The following is a 19,427-nucleotide window of genomic DNA, read 5'->3' on the forward strand; positions in this document are numbered from 1 at the left end:
TAAAGCTCAGACAAATCTCAGTGCTTGATTTGTACATCTCATTTTCTCCATGGGCCAGGAAAGAACAACCACATACATGAGTCTCTCAGCAGATCCAAGAGAGTTAAATGAGTGGGAGATTTTTTAAAAAATGTTGTCAGCTTTCATGTCTTTTACAATCTTTAGTCCCGGTGTTGGATTTGAAAAAATAAATGGCTTTTTCCTGGCCTTGCCCTGTTCATGATAGAAACCATTGAAGCATCTCCTGATCCCGTCTAGAAAAACTGAATTAACTCCTTTCAGCTGAAGTAGATAATGCTTATAGTCCAAAAATAAACTGTTTCTATTCAGCAGAATTTAAAAATGTCAGCAAGCATGAGGAATTATCTAGGCTAAATACTGTAACTGCCATAAACTAAAGAGGAAATTCTCTTAGAACTGCAGTGCAGATTACTAGAGGCCATTCTGAACTCCCTACACCATAATTTTTCTTTTTATCTTCCCCCCCTCTTACTTCCTGCTTTTCAACCAGTTTCTTCATGTTCTATTCTGTTTGAGAAGCACAAGAAAGAGAAGCCAAGGAGGCAGATACCCCAGAAGGCACAGTACATACTGCTTGCCATGCAATATTGCTTTTCACACATAATTTTTTAGAAGAAATTCATTGCTAGATGCCATTTAGGAGGAGATTATTGGTCTGGAATGCTTTTATATTAAATGCAGAAAAATAGAATTGATGCAACCTTGAGGTTTCCCAGTTAAAATCTCAGTGCCAGGAAATGCAAAAGTTGAAATCCTGGTCCTATTGAAATCAATGGGAGTATTCCCATCAACCTTTAATAGGGCCATGATTACACCCAAGCTTCCAACAGTAACATTAACTAAGCCATGGCATGTTATGCACTTTATGGTATAAACATATATTATAAACATATAACATAAAAATATATTAGGATATACATTAAACCACAAAAACAGTAGAACACACTAAAGGTATGTCTACACTGGAATTAAATACTTACAGCTGGCTCGTGCCAGTTGACTCAGGCTCGCAAAGCTCAGGCTAAGGGGCTGTTTAATAGCCGTGTAGATGTTCAGGCTTGGGCTGGCACCTGGGCTTTAGGACCCTGTGAGGTGGGAGGGTCCCAGAGCTTGGGGTGCAGCCTGAGCCCCAATGTCTACACCACAGTTAAACAACCCCTTAGCCCGAGCCCTGCAAGCCTGAGTCAACTGGCATGGGCCAGCTGTGGGTATCTAATCTCACTGTAGACAAACCCTAAGAGCTGATTGCTTCCTCCCACAGGTAAACCCACAGGAGGGAGTTCTAGAAGAGGAAACAGCCACAAAGATCCCTTGCAGAGGTCCCCCTGCATTGTTCCACTAAGGAGTGGGGTTTGCCCTCCACACCATGAGCCACAGGACCCTTCACCAAAACCTGCAGACCCCAGAAAATCCATGGGAAACCTAGATCATCCTCATGGAGCCCTTGTATCTCCACAGGTGCTCTGGCCCGTTAGAGCACCATCCCCAACTGTTGGCAGAGTGGCTTCAATGGAGTGACACTAAATCATGGAATCCACAATTTTATTTATGCCCCAATTTTTATTTCTGTTTCTGATGTTAAATGAAGAGTTTCTGCAGTGTGTCTTTCAACACAATATTCACAACCCACCTCATACAAATTGACCCATTAGTAACCCCATGTACATGTAAGCCCCTTGAACGGAATATCACTGACTGTGCAGTGACGGTACAAAGGAGACAGAGGAATAGAAAAGAACCACCGAGCATGAGGCCCAGAAGTGATATTTCACTTGCTTCACAACTTTATTTTTAAGTTGTGTTTTCTCCCCTAAGCAAAAGGAGCCAGACGTCAGTGAGGGTCATTGAAGACCATGTCAATGGCAAGTTTAAAGTTTCAAGCTTGTGCAATATCTTTGTTCCAAAAAGCAGGAAATATTTTGTTTTCCGCATTCTCATAATCTAAACTGCAGAAGAAATTTTTGCTCAGACCTTCAAAAACATCATCTATGGGTAAAGACCAAGTGTAGAAACTTGAGGGAGGGAATTTTTACAAATATAGTTTTGCAAACATAACTAAAATGCTAAATATATAATAGATGTATGCTAATATATATATATATATATACACACACAGAGAGAAAAATCAATGTACATTATATAATGTACACACAAACCTAAGTTCTAAGTCCTTGTTTGGTAGTAAATCTGTTTGTTTATCCATATGTCTTGAGTTCCAAAAAGCTTATATTATTTATGTACTACAGATTTGCCAAGATGATGTGTAATAATGGAATTTACAGACTCCAATTAATCAATCTATTTTAAGGACCGTATTTGGGGTATTACTCTCACAGTTGGGGAAAAAAGCATAAGATAAAAATTATTTGTAAGGAATGACGTTCCCCCCTCCCACACTCTCCAAGGCTCCATTTTTGTACACATTTGTGTGCGTTAATGCCTAAAAGTTCAGCTACCAGCTAGTTAAGGAGCAACCTTACATGGGCAGATGAAGTCACTGAGAGGCACAGGCACACCTTCTCCCCACCCACTACTTTGCAAATAGCTTAGAAGTTGTTATAATGTCCCCGGAAGAGCTATCTAAATTCTGAGCCATCCTACGGACAGGATTTGTGGAGTCAATAAGAGCCATCACAGCGTCAGCACAGGCACTGTGACAGGGCTAGATTTCAACCTTGCAGTCCAGCCTGGAAAAGGGGGGCAGGATGTAGCAGTCCTATTCCAGGAGCAGGGTAGGAACCAGGCTCTGGCTTTCATAGTCACTAACTGGTCAGTGCTTCTCCCCTTCCTTTAAGTGGAAAGCAAATGGTGACAGTTCTGGCTCCAGTGCATTAGGGATCGGAGCCAAAACTCCGCCCACTCTGCATCCACCTGCAAGGAGGGGGAAGTAGCAGCTCAGCAGTAGCTGGTCTCCTCACCCGTCCTGCACAGAATCTGGCAGTGGAGGTCACCCGCGGGGAGGACCAAGGCAGCACCTGACACATCTTGTGCACTCTTTGTGCAGCAGGGCTCACACCTGAGCCCACTATGACCCAATAAGGTATCAATGGACGGCTGTTTGTTGTAACTGTTGTACACAGTTAGCATGAAAAAAAACCCAAAAGGAAATGATGCAGAAAAACACTAATAATGGAAACTGTCAGACAGGAGTGCCCAAGTGTATTTTATGCTAGTTACGGTCAGTGGCAAATGTAACTCAGACTTCCCTTACATTTGCTATCTGTTTGCAAACACTTTAATGGTATAAAGTCATTGTTTATATGTAACACATATCACAGACACAGGTACTCCTGGACTTTCACACACACGCACTGATTTTATATGCAAACTGCGTCAAGCAAAAATGTATATAAGGAACTCCAAATGCACATTCAAACTGTGATTGACTCATGGCTTATTGGTGTCTAATAGAAGAAAATGCATAGCAGTCATCTTAGCATTTCATTAAAAAGGAAATACAGGCTCTTCTGCACTTTTGCATCCATGTGATTTAAGATTCATGCTAAGTGGGCTTTATTTCCATGATGAATCTCATTGTTAAAAAAAAAATAGCACTTTTCTTCTCCCTCAGAAAGGAGGTGGTAAAATGAATGATTATGTGTGATTTTTGCAAGTTAAGTCCTTTCACAGCAGTCTGTGGCTGATGAGGATTTCTTTGTAATTTTTGCTAATTATGTTTCTCCTATCAATTTTGGCTCCAGTTACAAGTGCAGAGAAAACTTGGATGGTGATCAGCTTTACTAAATAGGATCATTCATACTGCATCATATGCTGTATCATTTATACTGCATCATACTGCATGCTTTTCAATTTAAGCATTAACTAATTAAGTCCCCAAAGCCCCTTTGAGCCGCATTTTATATGCGAGTAAACTGAAAAGTGAAGAGATTTTCACAAAGTCACATGGTGATTCAATGGCAGAGTCAGCAAAAGAGCCCAGGAGTTCCTGGTTCCTATGCCCTTGCTGAAACATGCCTCTTGAGGCAGATAAGAAAGTGCTTTTTTGACCTTTTTACAGGGCAGGACTAATGTTTTCAAAGCAAGACATAGCCTCCTTCTGACTTTCTGGCTTACAGTGAAGGCATTTTGCGCCTTCTCCTGCTCCCACTGAAGTCAATGACAAAACTCACCTTGACATTACTGGGAGCACGAGAAGGCCCTTTGCTCTTTTACACTGTTCACAAGAACGTTTACCTAGGGTTGCTGTTCTGAAGCGAGAACACTTGAGTTTCAAAGGGGTGAGTGTCTGTGGCCAAGCCCACGGTCAATTAATAACCATTATATTTGCTTTATCTTTTTTCAAGCTATCACTTGCATTGTAAAAGCACAGTTATAATATCCTGTGGAAGTGGGAGGGGGCAACCCAGCAAAGGGAAGACAAACAGTGGAGAAGGGAGAGAAAAAAAAGAAACATGGAGGTTGGGGAAACAAGGATGGCAGATTACTGAGAAAAGAAGGGCAGGGTGAGAGAAAGAGCTGAAGGCAGGAAGATCTGAGGGGAATTAGTGTGAGGTATTGAATCCTGTAGCACAAATGGGGTTTGGAGTTCATGTTGGCTCAGATAAACATCCAAACATTCAGGTGCTTATACAAATCTTATCCAGACTTTGGAAACCTCCCCTATAAGGCCGGATCCTCCCTACATCTCAGAGCTCTCCTTTCTCCTCTCCCCTAACCATGCCCTATAATAGGCCCTTCTCCCCACGTGCCAGGCCAGACCGCCCACCATATCTTATGTTGTCTCATCTGGAATGAGGCCTCCTGAGCATTTGCTCCCTATGGTTTCTTTAGGAGCACACAACCAGGCTGCTTCCCCACCCCCCTTTGTGGGAGTGGGAAAAACAACTGGTAGGCAGGACAACTACCCACAAAATCTCTCATGAGGCATCTGCCTGTCTTTTGCACTGGCAGGACATGGAAACACACTGAATTGTTGTGTGACTGCTGTTGCTGGCTCCAAACACTTTAAAGTGTTGCGGGATTGGGACATAGAGTGTATTTGAGTATTCCTAAATCCATGGCCTATAGCCTATTGAGAATCCCTGAAGAACCAGGAGAAGCCTTCATGGAAAATACAGGAAAAAAAATCTGGCTATTTGATGAAAACTCACAAATATAATTTCACAATTTAAGCAGCTCTATTGGGGGTAGTGTAGGTTTGGAGATTTCAATTTTTATGGCATATTTTGGTGTTCATTTATCTTATTTTGGACAGCTCTGCTGCTGGTGTATGGGAGGTGCTCAAGTCCCTCAAGTAGATTCAGTGGTAACTGAAGACAGTCAACTCCTCACAGGAAGTACCACACGCTGTAGCTTGCAGCCTCAGGAATTTAAAGCATATGACTAGGTTTAGAAAGTAATCCAAGGCTCTTCCTAGACTAGGGTTGAGAAGGTGCACGGTTAGATAAGTGTAGACAAGGCACACTGGCTTCAACACACACTAAGCTGAGGTAAAATCTCAGGTAGGCTGCAGCATGGCCAGGTTAGCACATGTGAAAGGCAGTGGACCTTGCCTATACTACATTTTAAAAATATTAGCTAACAATGTTAGCGAACACTACCATTTTTTCAAACCTAGTCCACACAAGGCCCAAAGCACATGACTCAACACTGGCACATCTTATGAGCAGTTATAAAAGAGATGTTAACAGCCCACTGCTAGGGGTCTTGGGAGCAAAGGCGATCCCAGACCTTCTTACAGTAAAAGGGTGTGCTACATTCCTTTGCATCAGGGGCTGTGGAGCGCCATTTAAAGTGGTGGTGGTGGGGGGGGGGCCATAGCGCTGCCCTTCCTGCGTGACCCTCCACCATCTCTGAGGCACCCCTCTTCCCTCCACCAGCAGCCTGACCCCCCTGGCCCATGAGCCCCCTACATGCACCCCCTCTCAGGGGCCTCAGCCCTCGAGGGAGCACCCCTACTGTCTCCTCCCAGCAGCCCCTGCCTCCCTCGCCTTGCTCCTTACCTAACCCTTCACTGCTGATGAGACTCACCCGTGGATCATGGGTCTGTCCCACTTCCTGGCTGTCCACTAGTGTTGAGAGGAGCTGCTGTAGTTTCAGCAGCTGACAGGTGCTGCACAGAGCAGGACCCCATTACTGTGGTGCACCCCGCGCTGTGACATATGCGGTCACTCAGATTTGGCCCAGCCACCCCTCTGTCATGATGGGGCGGGTGGTGGCCGGGCCATATCTGAGAGAGTGGCATTGAGACCTGGTGCACATGGTCACAGCTCCCCTCAGGTTTGGCCTGGCCACCCCTTTGTCAGGACAGAGGGGTGGCCAGTGCAAATTGGAGTGAGTGGCCCCTCTTAAAAGTGGTGGGGTTATATGGTTATATGGTGGCTCCCCCAGGTCCACAGCCTATACTTTGCATAATAAAAACAGGGGTAGACAAAGGAGGGTGCTGACATGCAGAGCCACCCAGCAAGACTATAAATCCTATAGAGAAGCATACAGATAATGCGGGTTTCCGAAGTTTCAAGCTTAGAGGCTGGGACAAAAGTACCATGTAGGCAGTCAGCAGAGAGAGTCTGCATTTCTTTGTGGGGGGTCCCTGGAGAGAAACAGAAGCAGAAAATTGTTTCTTGGAACAGGACGCATGAACCTTGACCAAAACTTCTGCTAAAAGAGAGCTGCCTGCACATTGCTGTGTTCCTATCACTGTTCGAGGAAACAGGATGCGTGAATTAATGAATTAACTAAGGACACCATGAGTCTCTGTGTCACCATATCTCATACAAACAGAAACCATCCTGCAAGGCCCCACGTTTCAGCTACTTCTCAGCCAAAGGAGCATCAATAGAATCTCCTGAACATTCAGCATGTGGCATATGTTGGGAGTTATCTGTAAAATCACCCTTTGGCTGGACTCTTGAAAGCAAAGGATTTCAGACATTTCACATGTATGTTGTAGTGCTGTGCTGCAGGGCTTGCTTTTCTAATGTTCATGATCTGTACTACCACACCAGGCACCCATCTGAGCTTAAAAAAAAGGACCATTTACCATGCTCATGAGAGCTCCAGTATAGGGGCCTCTATTCACCAAGCTCTTATCTGAGATGGAAATAGTTGGTGTCATTCAAAATACTAAGTTACAATCACAGACTTTACTTACTCACAGAGGTGAGGCTATTTTGAGTAAACCTGAGCTCCATGATTATCAAAAGCTGTGATGCCTACTTATTACGGCACATGTGTTGGTTAAGATCTTCTCTACCACATTTCACACATGAAAACAAACATAAGTTAAGGGGAGGAAACAGTTCAATTCTGTGAAAATGTGATTTCTAGATTAAATGATTGGGTTAAAACAAAAAACAGGTGGGGAGGATCACTTGTCCACCTGCCTATGGCATGTAAAATCACACATAAAAACTCTGGATTTTGCGGGGGAGGTGTAAGGGAACAACGTTAATCCTAATTGTTGCTTGTTTAACTGGACTGTTTGTTTAAATTGCCATCTCTTCTAACATGGCTATTTCCGTAGATATGCTGCATCTGGACATGGCTAAACTCTTAGTTTTCTATTTTTTAAAAAATAGCTGAAGAGTTTTGGATGAACAACATTTTATAGGTTTTAAGGCCAGATCAGACTATTATGATCATCTAGTCTGACTCCCTGAATAGCCAGTTGTTAAGTTCACTGCATACAAATAGAGAAGTTAGGTAAATACTCTTGCAATATAACATTACTTTATTTTTTAGAGTTCAGAATCATAACACACAAGATCCCCAAAACAGAAAGACAAAAAGCAGGCTGCTTCCTAAAAGAGAGAGGCACAACTCATCCCACCTTCCTCTAGGCTGGCTGGCTGGCTGCAGACTGACTGCTTGTAGGCCAAGATCACACATTCCCCTACAGAAATACTGGCCTGCAAGCACGACCTGGAAAACCTCCTGAGAATTTAAAGTGATAGATCACAATTTTAACACAGTTTTCAATACACCACACAAGTCATAGGAGTTCCTTGAATTAATTCCTGTTTGAACAAGAACATTTCTTTTAGAAAAACATCCAATTTTGATTTAAAAGTTTCACTGACAAAGAATCAAGCACAACTCTTGGTAAATTGTTCCAATGGTTAATTACTCTCACTGTTTAAAAACTGTGCCTTGTTTCTAGTCTAAATATGTCTAGCATCAACTTCCAGACATTGGATCTTGTTATACCTTTGTCTGTTAGATTAAAGATCCCTTTATTATCAAATTTCTATTCCCCATGTCGGTGCTTATAGATTGTGATCAAGTCACCTCTCAAACGCTCTTTGATAAGGTAAATAGATTGAGCTCCTGGAGTCTCTCACTATAAGGCATGTTTTCCAATCCTTTAATCATGCTTGTGCCTCTTCTCTGAACCCTCTCCAGTTTTTAAACATCCTTCTTGAATTATGGACACTAGAACTGGACTCAGTATTGTGCTAGCGGTCACACCAGCATCGAATACAGAGGTAATATAATCTTTCTACCCCTACTGGAGAGTCTTCTGTTTATACATCAACAGATCACATTAACTCTTTTGGCCACAGCATTGCACTGGGAACTCATATTCAGCTGATTATCCACCATAACCCCCCAAGTCTTTTTCAGAGTCAATACTTCCCAGGATAGCATCCCTCATCCTGTTGTGACACTGGCAGACCCAGGTCACACCAGAATATATTCAGGCCAATTCACTAGTGTATTAGTACAGATCAAAGTGATTGGTGAAGGTAGAAGAGTGTATTTGGTGTTTATACTTCATTGTTACTTGCATTGTTTTCACTTATCTATATCCTGTTATAATGTAGCAGCAAACATTTACAGTATATAACCCATGAAAGAAGCCTTGTGGGATGCTAATAAAGGACTTTAACAGAAAAGTGCTAATTTCAAAGCAAGAGCCATTGTGTGTGATGACTGGAGGTCAAAGATTCAAAGTGCATTCCTCACTCACCATCATCAAAGGGAAAGCTCATGTGGGTAGAGACACTGTCAGCTTGTTTTCTGTCAGAAAAAGTTATATATATGGATTCAAGGAAAGATCCTGCATCTCGGGACTGTTTGAACTCTTACAAGAAAGTATACCAGATGCAAAGCAGAGAGCCCCAGAGACAATCTGGGTACCCTGAAAAGACTTTTGGGAAACTGGCAGTTTATTACATCATTGCCACCATTTTGAGTTACAAAATGTAACTCACCTGTGCATATATTTTACCTGCTTTAACCTCTCAATAACTCCCATTTCCTTTTCTTAGCTAATAAACTTTTAGTTCCTTTACTATAGAATTGGCTACCAGCATTGTCTTTGGTGTAAGATTCAGAGTATCAATTGACCAAGTGACTGGTCTCTTGGGACTGGAAGCAACCTGATGTAGTGTGATTTTTGGTTTAAGTGACCATTTATCACTAAGTCTGGTTTGTCTGGGTGGCAAGACAGACTGGAGCGTCTAAGGGGACTGTCTGTGCCTCCATGGTAAGACTGGGATAGTGATCCAGAAATTCACATTTGTTACAAGCGTGGTGAAATCTAATAATAGACCACACCACCATTTTGGGGTGTCTCCCCTGTTTTCTGTCAGTCTGCCCTTAGGTAGGCATTCACAATTGTGAGCCACTCCAGACAGCATGACACCTGTAAGTTTATCTTTGTTCCTAGGTGTCTGACTTTACATTTGGCCATATTGAAATGCATGTTGTTTGCTTGTGTCCATGTTACCAAGTGATCCAGAATGCTCTGTATCAGTGACCTGTCCTCTTCTTTATTTACCACTCCCCTAATCTTTGTCACCTGCAAAATTTATCAGTAATGTTTTTATGTTTTCTGCAAAATTTATCAGTAATGTTTTTATGTTTTCTTTCAGGTCATTGTAACAAATGCTAAACAATGCAGGGCCAAGAGCTCATTCCTGGAGGACCCCAGTAGAAATACACCCACTCAGTGATGATTCTCTATTTAGAATTACATTTTGAGACATGCCAGTTACCCAGTTTTTAATCCATTAATGTGTGCTATGTTGATTTTGTATCATTTTAATTTCTTAATCAAAATGTCATTCAGTGCCAAGTCAAAAGCCTTACAGAAGTCTAAATATATTACATCAACACTATTATCTTTATCAACTAAATTTGTAATCTCATCAAAAAAGATATCAAATAAATTTACTATTTCCATAAATCCACAGGGACCAACATTAGTTACATTATCCTCCTTTAATTCTTTATTAATTAAGTCCTGTACCAGCCATTCCATTATTTTGCCTATGATTGATGTCAGGCTGACAGACCCATAATTATCCCGGTCATCCCATTTGTCTGATACTGTTTTAAAACGTGGTAAGATATGATTATGACATTACCCATAGCGGAATCTGGACTGTGGAACAACTGTGACCCCTTTAACTGTCCTGCCCAGGCTGTCTCCTACACTGCTATGCTAGTGAACAGCAAACCCCTCCAGGCTCTGTTCACTCAGCCATCATCATGCAGAGGAAGATTCAGCAAAGTACATGAATACTCTCCTCAGCCACTTATGAACTGTATACAGGAAGACACCAACAAATCCCCTCCAGCCCCAGCCTTTCACCCAAGACCTTTTTGATCAGAGCAAGCTCACTAATTAGTTCACCATTCCATCAAAGGGCAGTGGACATGTAGCATCCTTTGTAACCTGAGTAAATTCCCCAAATACTTCAGCCAAAATCACATTGGCTTAGACTAAACATAAAACACATTTATTAACTATAGAAAGATAGATTTTAAGTGATATATAAGTAGTTTTGGCATAGGAGCTCAGAATTGGTTACAAAAAGAAATTAAAGATAAAAATCAGTCTAATTCCTAAACTTTATCAAGCTAAGTCAAATTTGAAGGAATAAAGTTTCTCTTATCCAAAACCTACAGCAGTCTGTGCTAACTGGAAAGCTTCTCTGAAATGTTTCTTTGTCTTCCAAATGATCTTTCTGCCTTCAGTGTAGGTGTGGGAGGAGAGATGAAGAGGTGATGTCATTGTCCCTTATTTTATACCCTCATCCAGGTGCTGGAAAGATCCTTGCTGTGTCATGGGGGTTAGGCAGCTCCTTGGTGAATGTGCTCAAGCAACTGTCTTTCATGTGAATTGCAAATTCTTGTTCACACCTTTTGTCTATGTGAGGCTTGGCATGTAAGGCTTCTGTGTTTGCAGTTTCTTTGTCATTTCTGAGGGGTTAGTCTGTAGGCGCTTCCCAGACTCACAATATGTTTTGGTAACAAACATATAGCAAAATCTCATAACTTCATATACAATGATGATACATAATTTTCAACAGGACAGGAATGGTCAACAGACTATGACTTTTCCAATGATACCTCACAAGGCCTACTTTGTACAAAGTATATCATAACCATATACAAGTGGTGAATATGGGGGTTTTGGGGTGCTATTTTGAGGTACAATGCATCACAATAAGTAACACAATTTTTCTATCGGTTCAATTACAGATTTATAAAATGAAGTTATGATATGACTGTAACTGAATTTGAACTCGGGACCTTGGAAATACAAAGCACACGCATAAAGTACGAGACTTCAGTACTTCAGTCCTTCTCTAAATGGAGAGGTATTTTAGGCCTCCACGGGGCTCCCTTGTTTTGCTACTAGGACAATAAAACACATTGAGAATTAAATAATAAAATAATAATAATAACAAATAGACTAAATTAAACATATCAACATTCAAGCGCCATCAAGGCTTGTTCACAAAGGGATGAGTGGGATATCTGGGATCTGGAGCTGAGATAACAGTGAGGACTGTGCAGTGGAGGTTGATGGGGAGGATAGCAGAAAATTGAGAGGGCTGCCACGTGATTCTGAGGGCAGCTTTAATTTTGGCTTCCCCTTCAGTGCCACTCAGAGGAGGCACTGCATGTGGGCCACAGTAGTAAATCCAACATAGGCATCTTCCCCTGGCTCTTCTGCTGATTGGCACCTTTCTGCACAGGGGAGAGTGCCAGCTGTTATTGTCCTTTCGATTAGGAGAACGAGGTCACAAACCAACACTCAAGTGGACAGCCAATTATTTTACGTGAAAAGCACAGAACCATAGAAATGTAGGGCTGCAAGGGACCTTGAGAGGTCATGTTACCGGGCAGGTCTTCTCCCCCACTCCAAAACAGGCAGTGCCACATCCACTCTTTCACAAGGAGGTTAGCAAAGAAACAGGAAAACAGTCTTAACTCATTCTTTAGCCTCAGGGCCAGTCCTCCAGGAGTCTCTAGCATTCCTGCTCCTGGTAGTTTCCCAGTTCTAGTCAGCTTTGTTCCCTTCCTTCTGCTTCCCTGAGCTCTGGCCCCTTGTTCCAGGCACTCACCATAGGCGCTGGCTCCACTACAGCATGGGCCTTTCCACCCCCACAGCACAGCCAGTCTCAGTCCATCCCCAAATGCCTATTAGCAGCCCTTTATAGGCTCAGGTGCAGTCCAGCCCTCTTTAATTGGCTGTATTGGGGCTCACTTGCTCAGGTCCAGGGGAGCTGGACTTAATCCATCCACAGGGACCAGCTACCCTGTGACAGGTCATTTAGTCTATCTCCCTGCACTGAGGCAGGACCAGGTATACTTCGACTATCCTTGACGGGTGTTTGTCTAATCCAGGGGTTCCCAAACTGTGGGTCACAGAAAGGTACCAGGCTGTGTGTCACGTGACATTGAAAACCTACGGAGAGGTGGGTGGGCCATACCTGACTGTTGCTGCATGGTGCCCACAGCTGTAGGTAGTTCACACGCAGTTTCAGTTAGTTCCCTAAATATCCTTGGCTGAATTTCATCAGGCCCTGCTAACTTGAATACATCTCACTTATCTAAATATTCTTCAATCTGTTCTTTCCCAATTCTGACTTGTGTTCTTTCCCCTTTGTTGTTACTATTAATTGTGTTATATCTGGTCACAATTAACCTTTTTAGTGAGGACTGAAGAAAAATAGGCATTAAACACCTTCATGATGTGCTACGTTATTAGCTCTCCTGCCCTGCTAAATAGTGGCCCTACACTTTCCCTCATCTTTACTGACTTATCTTACACTTCATGACCCACAAACCTCCGTGATATGATCTTTTTCTGGTGAGGAAGGTTGGATGTGACTCCCATTGGAGCCCATCAGTGCCACTCCTTCCACTAGCCAGAAGGGGCTGCTAGGGAGTGGCAGAAGGACACTGTCTCTATGGCCTGGGTATGCTGTTCTGTACAGTGCTGTCTCTGCCCTTGCCAGTTTTGGAAACTTGCAGTGTGTTTAGGATGCAGATTAGAATACCTTGAGTTGGAGAACGCTGGGCTTCCCAGAGACTCCTAAACTGCTTCCCTGACCTTCTTCTTATTTCTGGTATTCTGAGCTCTGGTTGGGAGGCAAAAATAAAAAAAGAAATATTCTTTTTTCTTTTCATTACATGTTAGCTTTCCATTAACATGCAGAAAGGGAAGAATTACACAGAGATAGAAGCTACAGCATGTTGTGTTTGTGAATCTGCTAGAAGCCTACATTTGCCTAAGAATACAAATGTTACTCCGCTTTCTTGAAAAAACTTGCTGTACCTGACAGTGGCAGATGGTGGATGATGCATCTGACAAGTTTTGCCCAGCTCTGAGATGCTGCTTATACAGTTTCTCTGTCAGTTTCCTCAAAGGGGCATGGGGGATTCAGCGCAATTGCAATAAGATGCCATTTTCAGAGCCATAAACCTGTCGTCATTTTCATTTTAAAAAGTGGCGGCTAGATCCTCAGCTGGTGTAAGTCAGTGTAGCTGCATTGACCTCAGTAGAGCTAGACCAATTTATACAAGTTGAGGATTTGTCCCTAAGGCAAAAGAATATGCTGTGCATGAAATACATGAACATTTATTCTTCTGATTAATTCAAATATCTTGAGGCTGGGAAAGATCCTTTATATAGAAACAATCAAGAGAAATAAAATAAGTAAATGTACCCTTTCGCTCTCCACAGACAGCTAAGGGACCAGGTGGAAAAAGTAATCAGCTGTTCATTAAAACACTTCATTTAGCACCAGAGCTGGATTTACTGAGCCTTTACAAATACAGTTACATCAGAGTCAAAGACAGAGTCCCAGGTTTCTTCCCCTGAACAGCTGACTAAGTAATTGCAGCACCAATGTGACACTGGAAATAAGATGCATTTTTTAAAAAGTCAGCGATTTAAAAACCTACATGAATAAATAACCCATATGTTGCTTAAATGTTTTATGACACAGATCCCCAAAATCAATTTAAAAAGCTTTCACTGTCTGTTTTGATTAAAAACAAACCATAACAAAACTCTGTCCGAGAACTGCATGACTCTGGGGATTTTCAATGGGCTATGTAGCTTTTTAGTGCTGGGTCACTGGTTCAATGTGGATCAGGTTAGCAGGGACTAGAATTTTTACCAGTGGGTGGCATATAAAATGAGTTGATGATTTTGGTCCATTTCCTGTTGGACAAGTATCTGCATCTTAATTTGTACTAACTGGCAGTCTGGGCACAGAGTGAAAGTGGAGACTGAACTATATTAACTATGTGGAGACTGAACCTTTTTTATGCCGATGACCCACAGATTCACCTCATTTACACTCTGGACCTATGTTCCTCTATTCAATCCTTTATTTCAGGCTGTGTCTCTGACATTTCCCTTCTGGATGTCTTGCTATTAACTTAAACTTAACATGGGCAATCCAAAACGCCTATCTTTCTTTTAAAATGCTCCCTACTTCCTCCAGGGGGGAGCCTAGGGTTTCTCTCAACTTAACCAGTCAACATAGGTTAAAACTACAAAAGTTTTTTTTCCACTAGGATTTTAACACAGGTTACTTAACACAGATTAAAAATACACCTTCTTCCAAGTGCAGGCCCAGCTTCCCTGTAACTGCCACCCTACTCTATCACTCCAGCCAGCTTCCGAGCTTCCACCTTTGACCCCTATCCCTCTTGTCCTGCACTTGAAGGCTGTGTCCACATGTTGCTTTTTCTTTCTCCATAACATTCCTAAAATCTACCTATTTCTTTTGGTCTAGATAGCCAGCACTCTTTTCCAGTCCCTCATCTTAATTATTGTCAACTCATTCACGCCATTATTCTTGACATTCATATAGCCCCTACCAATCCACAAAAACACAGTTACTATGGTCATCTCCTTACCTATCACTCTGGCCATATTACTCCTCTCCAAATCCCACCACAGGCTCCATGTTTCACCACATCAAGTTGTCCAAGCTTCTTTTTATTACCTTCAAGCCCCTTGACAACCATGTCCCTCCCTACCTGTCTTGTCTAGCTCATTTCCCACCCACCCCCAGTCCCTCTGCTCCATCAGCGATGCCAGTGGCATTGGGTTGCCAGGTGTCCAGCTTTCAACCAACCACCTGGCTGAAAAGGGACCCTCCCCAGCCCGGTGAAAATGAGTGAGTGAGTGAGTGAATGAGGTGTGTAAAGTACATTTACAGTGGCGTGGAGAGTACATACAGTACACAGACCCTAGCATGAGTATAAATAGCAGTGTATATTGCTTAGGTGAGTAGAATAAAGACATGCCTAAATCCTGTGGGTATGTACTCTACATGGCTCTCTACACTGCTATTTTTACCTGTGTAGTGTCCTACTGCTTCCTCACTGCCAGAGTCTTTCCCACCTGCAGGGAAAGGCTCCAGCAGAGGGGAAAGACACCTGTAGCTCCTGCTTCAGAGTCTTTCCCCATTGGAGGGAAACACTCAGATAGTGGGGAAAGGCTCCTATAGCTCCTCACTGCTGGAGCTTTCCCAGGTGCCTCTCCCCACACCCCACCTGAGCCTTTCACTGATGTGTGTAGCTACACATTGTAGTTTGGACCCACCCTGCTTTTCACTGCAGAGTGTAGCTACGCAGACCCTACACACTGCCACCACTGGTATCCAGTGCAGAGGTACCCAAAATGACATCTCCTTCATCTCTCCTATCACTGGATTACTAGTTTTGCTATCACTGGCAGTAATTTATTGACATGAATTGCAGTAGACCTTTAAGGGGGAAAAAAAGACTCTTTGGATGGCTAGAGGAGCAAATATATCTGATTGCAGAAAGTTTGATCAAATTCATCATCATCATATGTTCTTATTTAGACACGCACATAACCAAGTGATCACATACACTGAGTAATTGTTTAGATTGTACCTCCTGTGCACGGATTTATTGGACTGACAGATTTTCATGTAGCAGAGCTTGGTAAAAATCATTAGCAGGATAGCATGGTTATAATAAGCTATCTAAGTGTGCGCTCACAGACTTTGTTTCCCCCTTCCTCTCATGTTCTGATTGTCCAGCTGAGGGAAAGGAGAAAACCACAAGAGGAAGTTAAATCTCATATATATGAAGAACAATCTGCACCCAATTAGTATGAGGTGTGACAACTAATACAGATCACTCTCTGCCACACTGAACTGAAAACAATGTATCATCTAGTCTTCAGGGAGGGATGGGATTGCTAACTATGGGACAGATCCAACTCCCATTGAAGTCAATGGATTCTCATTTACTTCAGTGGACATTGGACCAGACCATAAAAAAGGCTGTAAAAAGTTGTGTTATTTTTGGTTCAAAATTTGTGGTCACAATTTGTTAAAGTTGAGGTTTTGGTGAGGTCAGTTTAAGTACCATAAAAAAAACATATTTGACCCTGTGCACCAGATGGCAATGCCACTCACACTAATTTGGCCCAGCTGCCCCTCTGTCATGACTGGGGTGGCGGCTGGCCTAAATCTGATGACTAGCAGTGTGACCTGGCACACAGGATCACGTCACTCAAATTTGCAGTAACTGTAAAAAATGGCAGTGTGTGTTGAAAGATGCGGTTTCCACAACAAAAATCATGGCATACAATTTTCTTGCAAGCCTTGGACATAAATGTCCAGCCTTGACAAGCTGTATTTTGCAAACAGCTCTGCAGAAATTATATTGTGCCATCAATGGGAATTAAGCATCTAAATACTTATGAGGATTTGGACTTCCCTCACTGGGATGAAAAGAAACTTCCTGGAGGTTTCTTGTTCACAGCAGGGTTTCTTGAACCTTCCTTGGAAGCAGCAAGTACCAGCTACTGACACACAGGATACTGGGCTTGGCGGAACATGGGTTTGATTCTGGAACAGACAAGTCCTATTTCCCTAGGTCACAACCACTTATCTTACAGCTATGTGGTGGGATGGTCTGGTGCAGTGTGGAGTTACTTTAATGACAAGTTAGGTGGAAGAGAAAGGGGATAATTGCTCTAATTTAATCCCAGCAGGCCAGGTGAGGCTGATTAAAAGAAGCAGAGTTTGAGGCCATCCAGCATATTCCAAACCCAGAGAAAAACAGCTTCGTGGCTTGAGTGAGGAAAGTTTTTAAACACTGGAAGCTTCAGGCAGCTGAACCTGACTGCTGGGGGACTTGAATGTGACATTGGAGTTTGTTGTTCTTTTTCTTTGGAATGTACACATCCTTGTCCAACTTTGGAGAGTGCAAATAAAGCATGAATCTCTCTCACGAGAGAGAAAAGCACCTGTGATTTTTGTTTTTCTGTGAACCAGTCCCCTATGACAAAGTAAAAAGCTGTTTTTATGAGCATTTATAGTATCTCAGAACTATTTAAGGAAGCAAAAATAGTGTGAGACTGGGTCTTCTTGTACAATTTCAGTTCTTGGATGGTGGAAATCTCACAGACAAATCTGGTGTTATTTTAGTACCATATGATTCTGAGGCATTAGCAAATCTGGTAAAACAACAACAACAAAGAAGTTCAAATATGGAGCTATTTGATTTATTCTAGTTTATCCAAACGCTGCTATCTGGGTTTCTGAGGAACCTGAATATACAGCCCTATAAAGGCTCTGCAGTCTGATGGGCATAGGTGGTTTGTTCCAGTACTGATTGGGCTACAAATGTTTCACAACCTGTCCATTTAGTTATTTGCATTTCAACAACAAAGGCACTGTAATAGCTAATGACTCCCTGCCACCAAGGAAAGAAAGAACAGACAGAGCCATCAGATCTGACTCAGGCACGAGGTTGAATTCAGCTTTGATCAGTGCTTTCTTGACATTTTGCTGCATGTCACTCTGCCTGACATCAACAGATATCACAACATTAATCCATAAATAACACCATTGATGCATGAAGGTTCTAAAAGCCATAAATGTCTGGTAGCTTGGAGAGTGCTGGTAAAAAAAAGAGAAGTATTGATTTACTTGGATTTTATTCTACAGAACTAAAACCAGGTGTGGGAAGTCTCCTGGGTCCTGCTGCTCTCCACACTGCTTCCTGTCAGCACGGCTCACCTCCCCTTCAATCCCCCATTGAAGGGAGGAGGCTCCATGCCATAAGGGAGCTATATTTAGGAGTTAATACAGCCTGAATAGGCAGAGATGGGCATCCCTCACACTAATGCCTCCCACCAACTCCCCACTTGGAGAGGCTGAAGACCCATAGAGTTCCGAGAAGGCAAGACCAATGACATGAGAGATGCTGCTTCATCTACCTCTCCATTTAGGCAGGGTATTATCTCGTATCAGCTTACTTGTACATGGTTACCACTTTCTAAAATTTCCACCTATTGCTCCAAGGTTTCTTGGTACAATATGTCTTCTCTTCAAACTGAAAATCTATGGTTTTGTGATTTAAACCCACAAAATCAAGACATTCTGATGTAAGGTTGGCTTGCTTTTAGTTCATCCTGTTCTTCACCCCATCTGTTCTTAAGCATTCTATTCCTCTTTCCCACCCTTATTTCTGACTCCTGAGCATGTTTTTTATACAATAGGGTCTTTGCCCGCAATTGTAATGGGACATACAGTTACTTATTTCATGAATAAGTTAACCAGGACAAAGGTATAAAAATATTTCAAACACTACCTGTAGTTAATTAACAGATAGCTTCACACAAGAGAAAGTCATCAGGAATTTATTCTGTCCTAATGCCTTCCCAGGGGTGTAGAGATAGAGATGGCATAGGCAGTAAGGGGTACACAGGATACAGACTAAAGTAGTGATGGAGAGAAATAGAAAACCAGGAGAGATGAAAGGAAAAGGAACAAAGTAGCGAAGCAATTTGATCTCTGAATGTCCTGACTTCTGTGGGTTTAAATCTCAACCTTTAACATTTAATTAAAGGTGACCTGCCATGCAGATAAACAAAATGTCATCAGCTTTAGAAATATTTGTTGAATAGTCCCATGAGAACCATCTATACCATGACTTTCATCTTTTGGGATAGGGGATTTTTCAAATGAGACTTCAGAAGGGACACAAACAATGCAAGAATCATATTCCTGTCCTAAAAAACTGCGCCTATTATTGCTACAAGTATTACCTAAGATTCCTATAACTGAAAGCAGTTCATTTTTTTTTCTTTTCTTTCCTTTTTGTCAGTTTGTGCATTTGACAGAACGTTTATTCTTTTG

At 42.3% G+C, this 19,427-nt stretch overlaps 1 protein-coding gene across 1 annotated transcript in view; it reads left to right on the forward strand.

The window, feature by feature from the left end:
- Positions 1 to 8,239: 8,239 nt before the first annotated feature.
- ARG1 (arginase 1) overlaps positions 8,240 to 19,427 on the forward strand; it is a 108,892-nt gene continuing 97,704 nt past the window's right edge. The window contains exon 1 of the mRNA XM_073336667.1: positions 8,240 to 8,293. Coding sequence (XP_073192768.1) covers positions 8,240 to 8,293 — 54 coding nt within the window. The remainder of the gene's footprint in view (positions 8,294 to 19,427) is intronic.

The sequence above is a fragment of the Lepidochelys kempii genome, chromosome 3 (genome assembly GCF_965140265.1).
Source record: "Lepidochelys kempii isolate rLepKem1 chromosome 3, rLepKem1.hap2, whole genome shotgun sequence".
Lineage (NCBI taxonomy): Eukaryota > Metazoa > Chordata > Testudines > Cheloniidae > Lepidochelys > Lepidochelys kempii.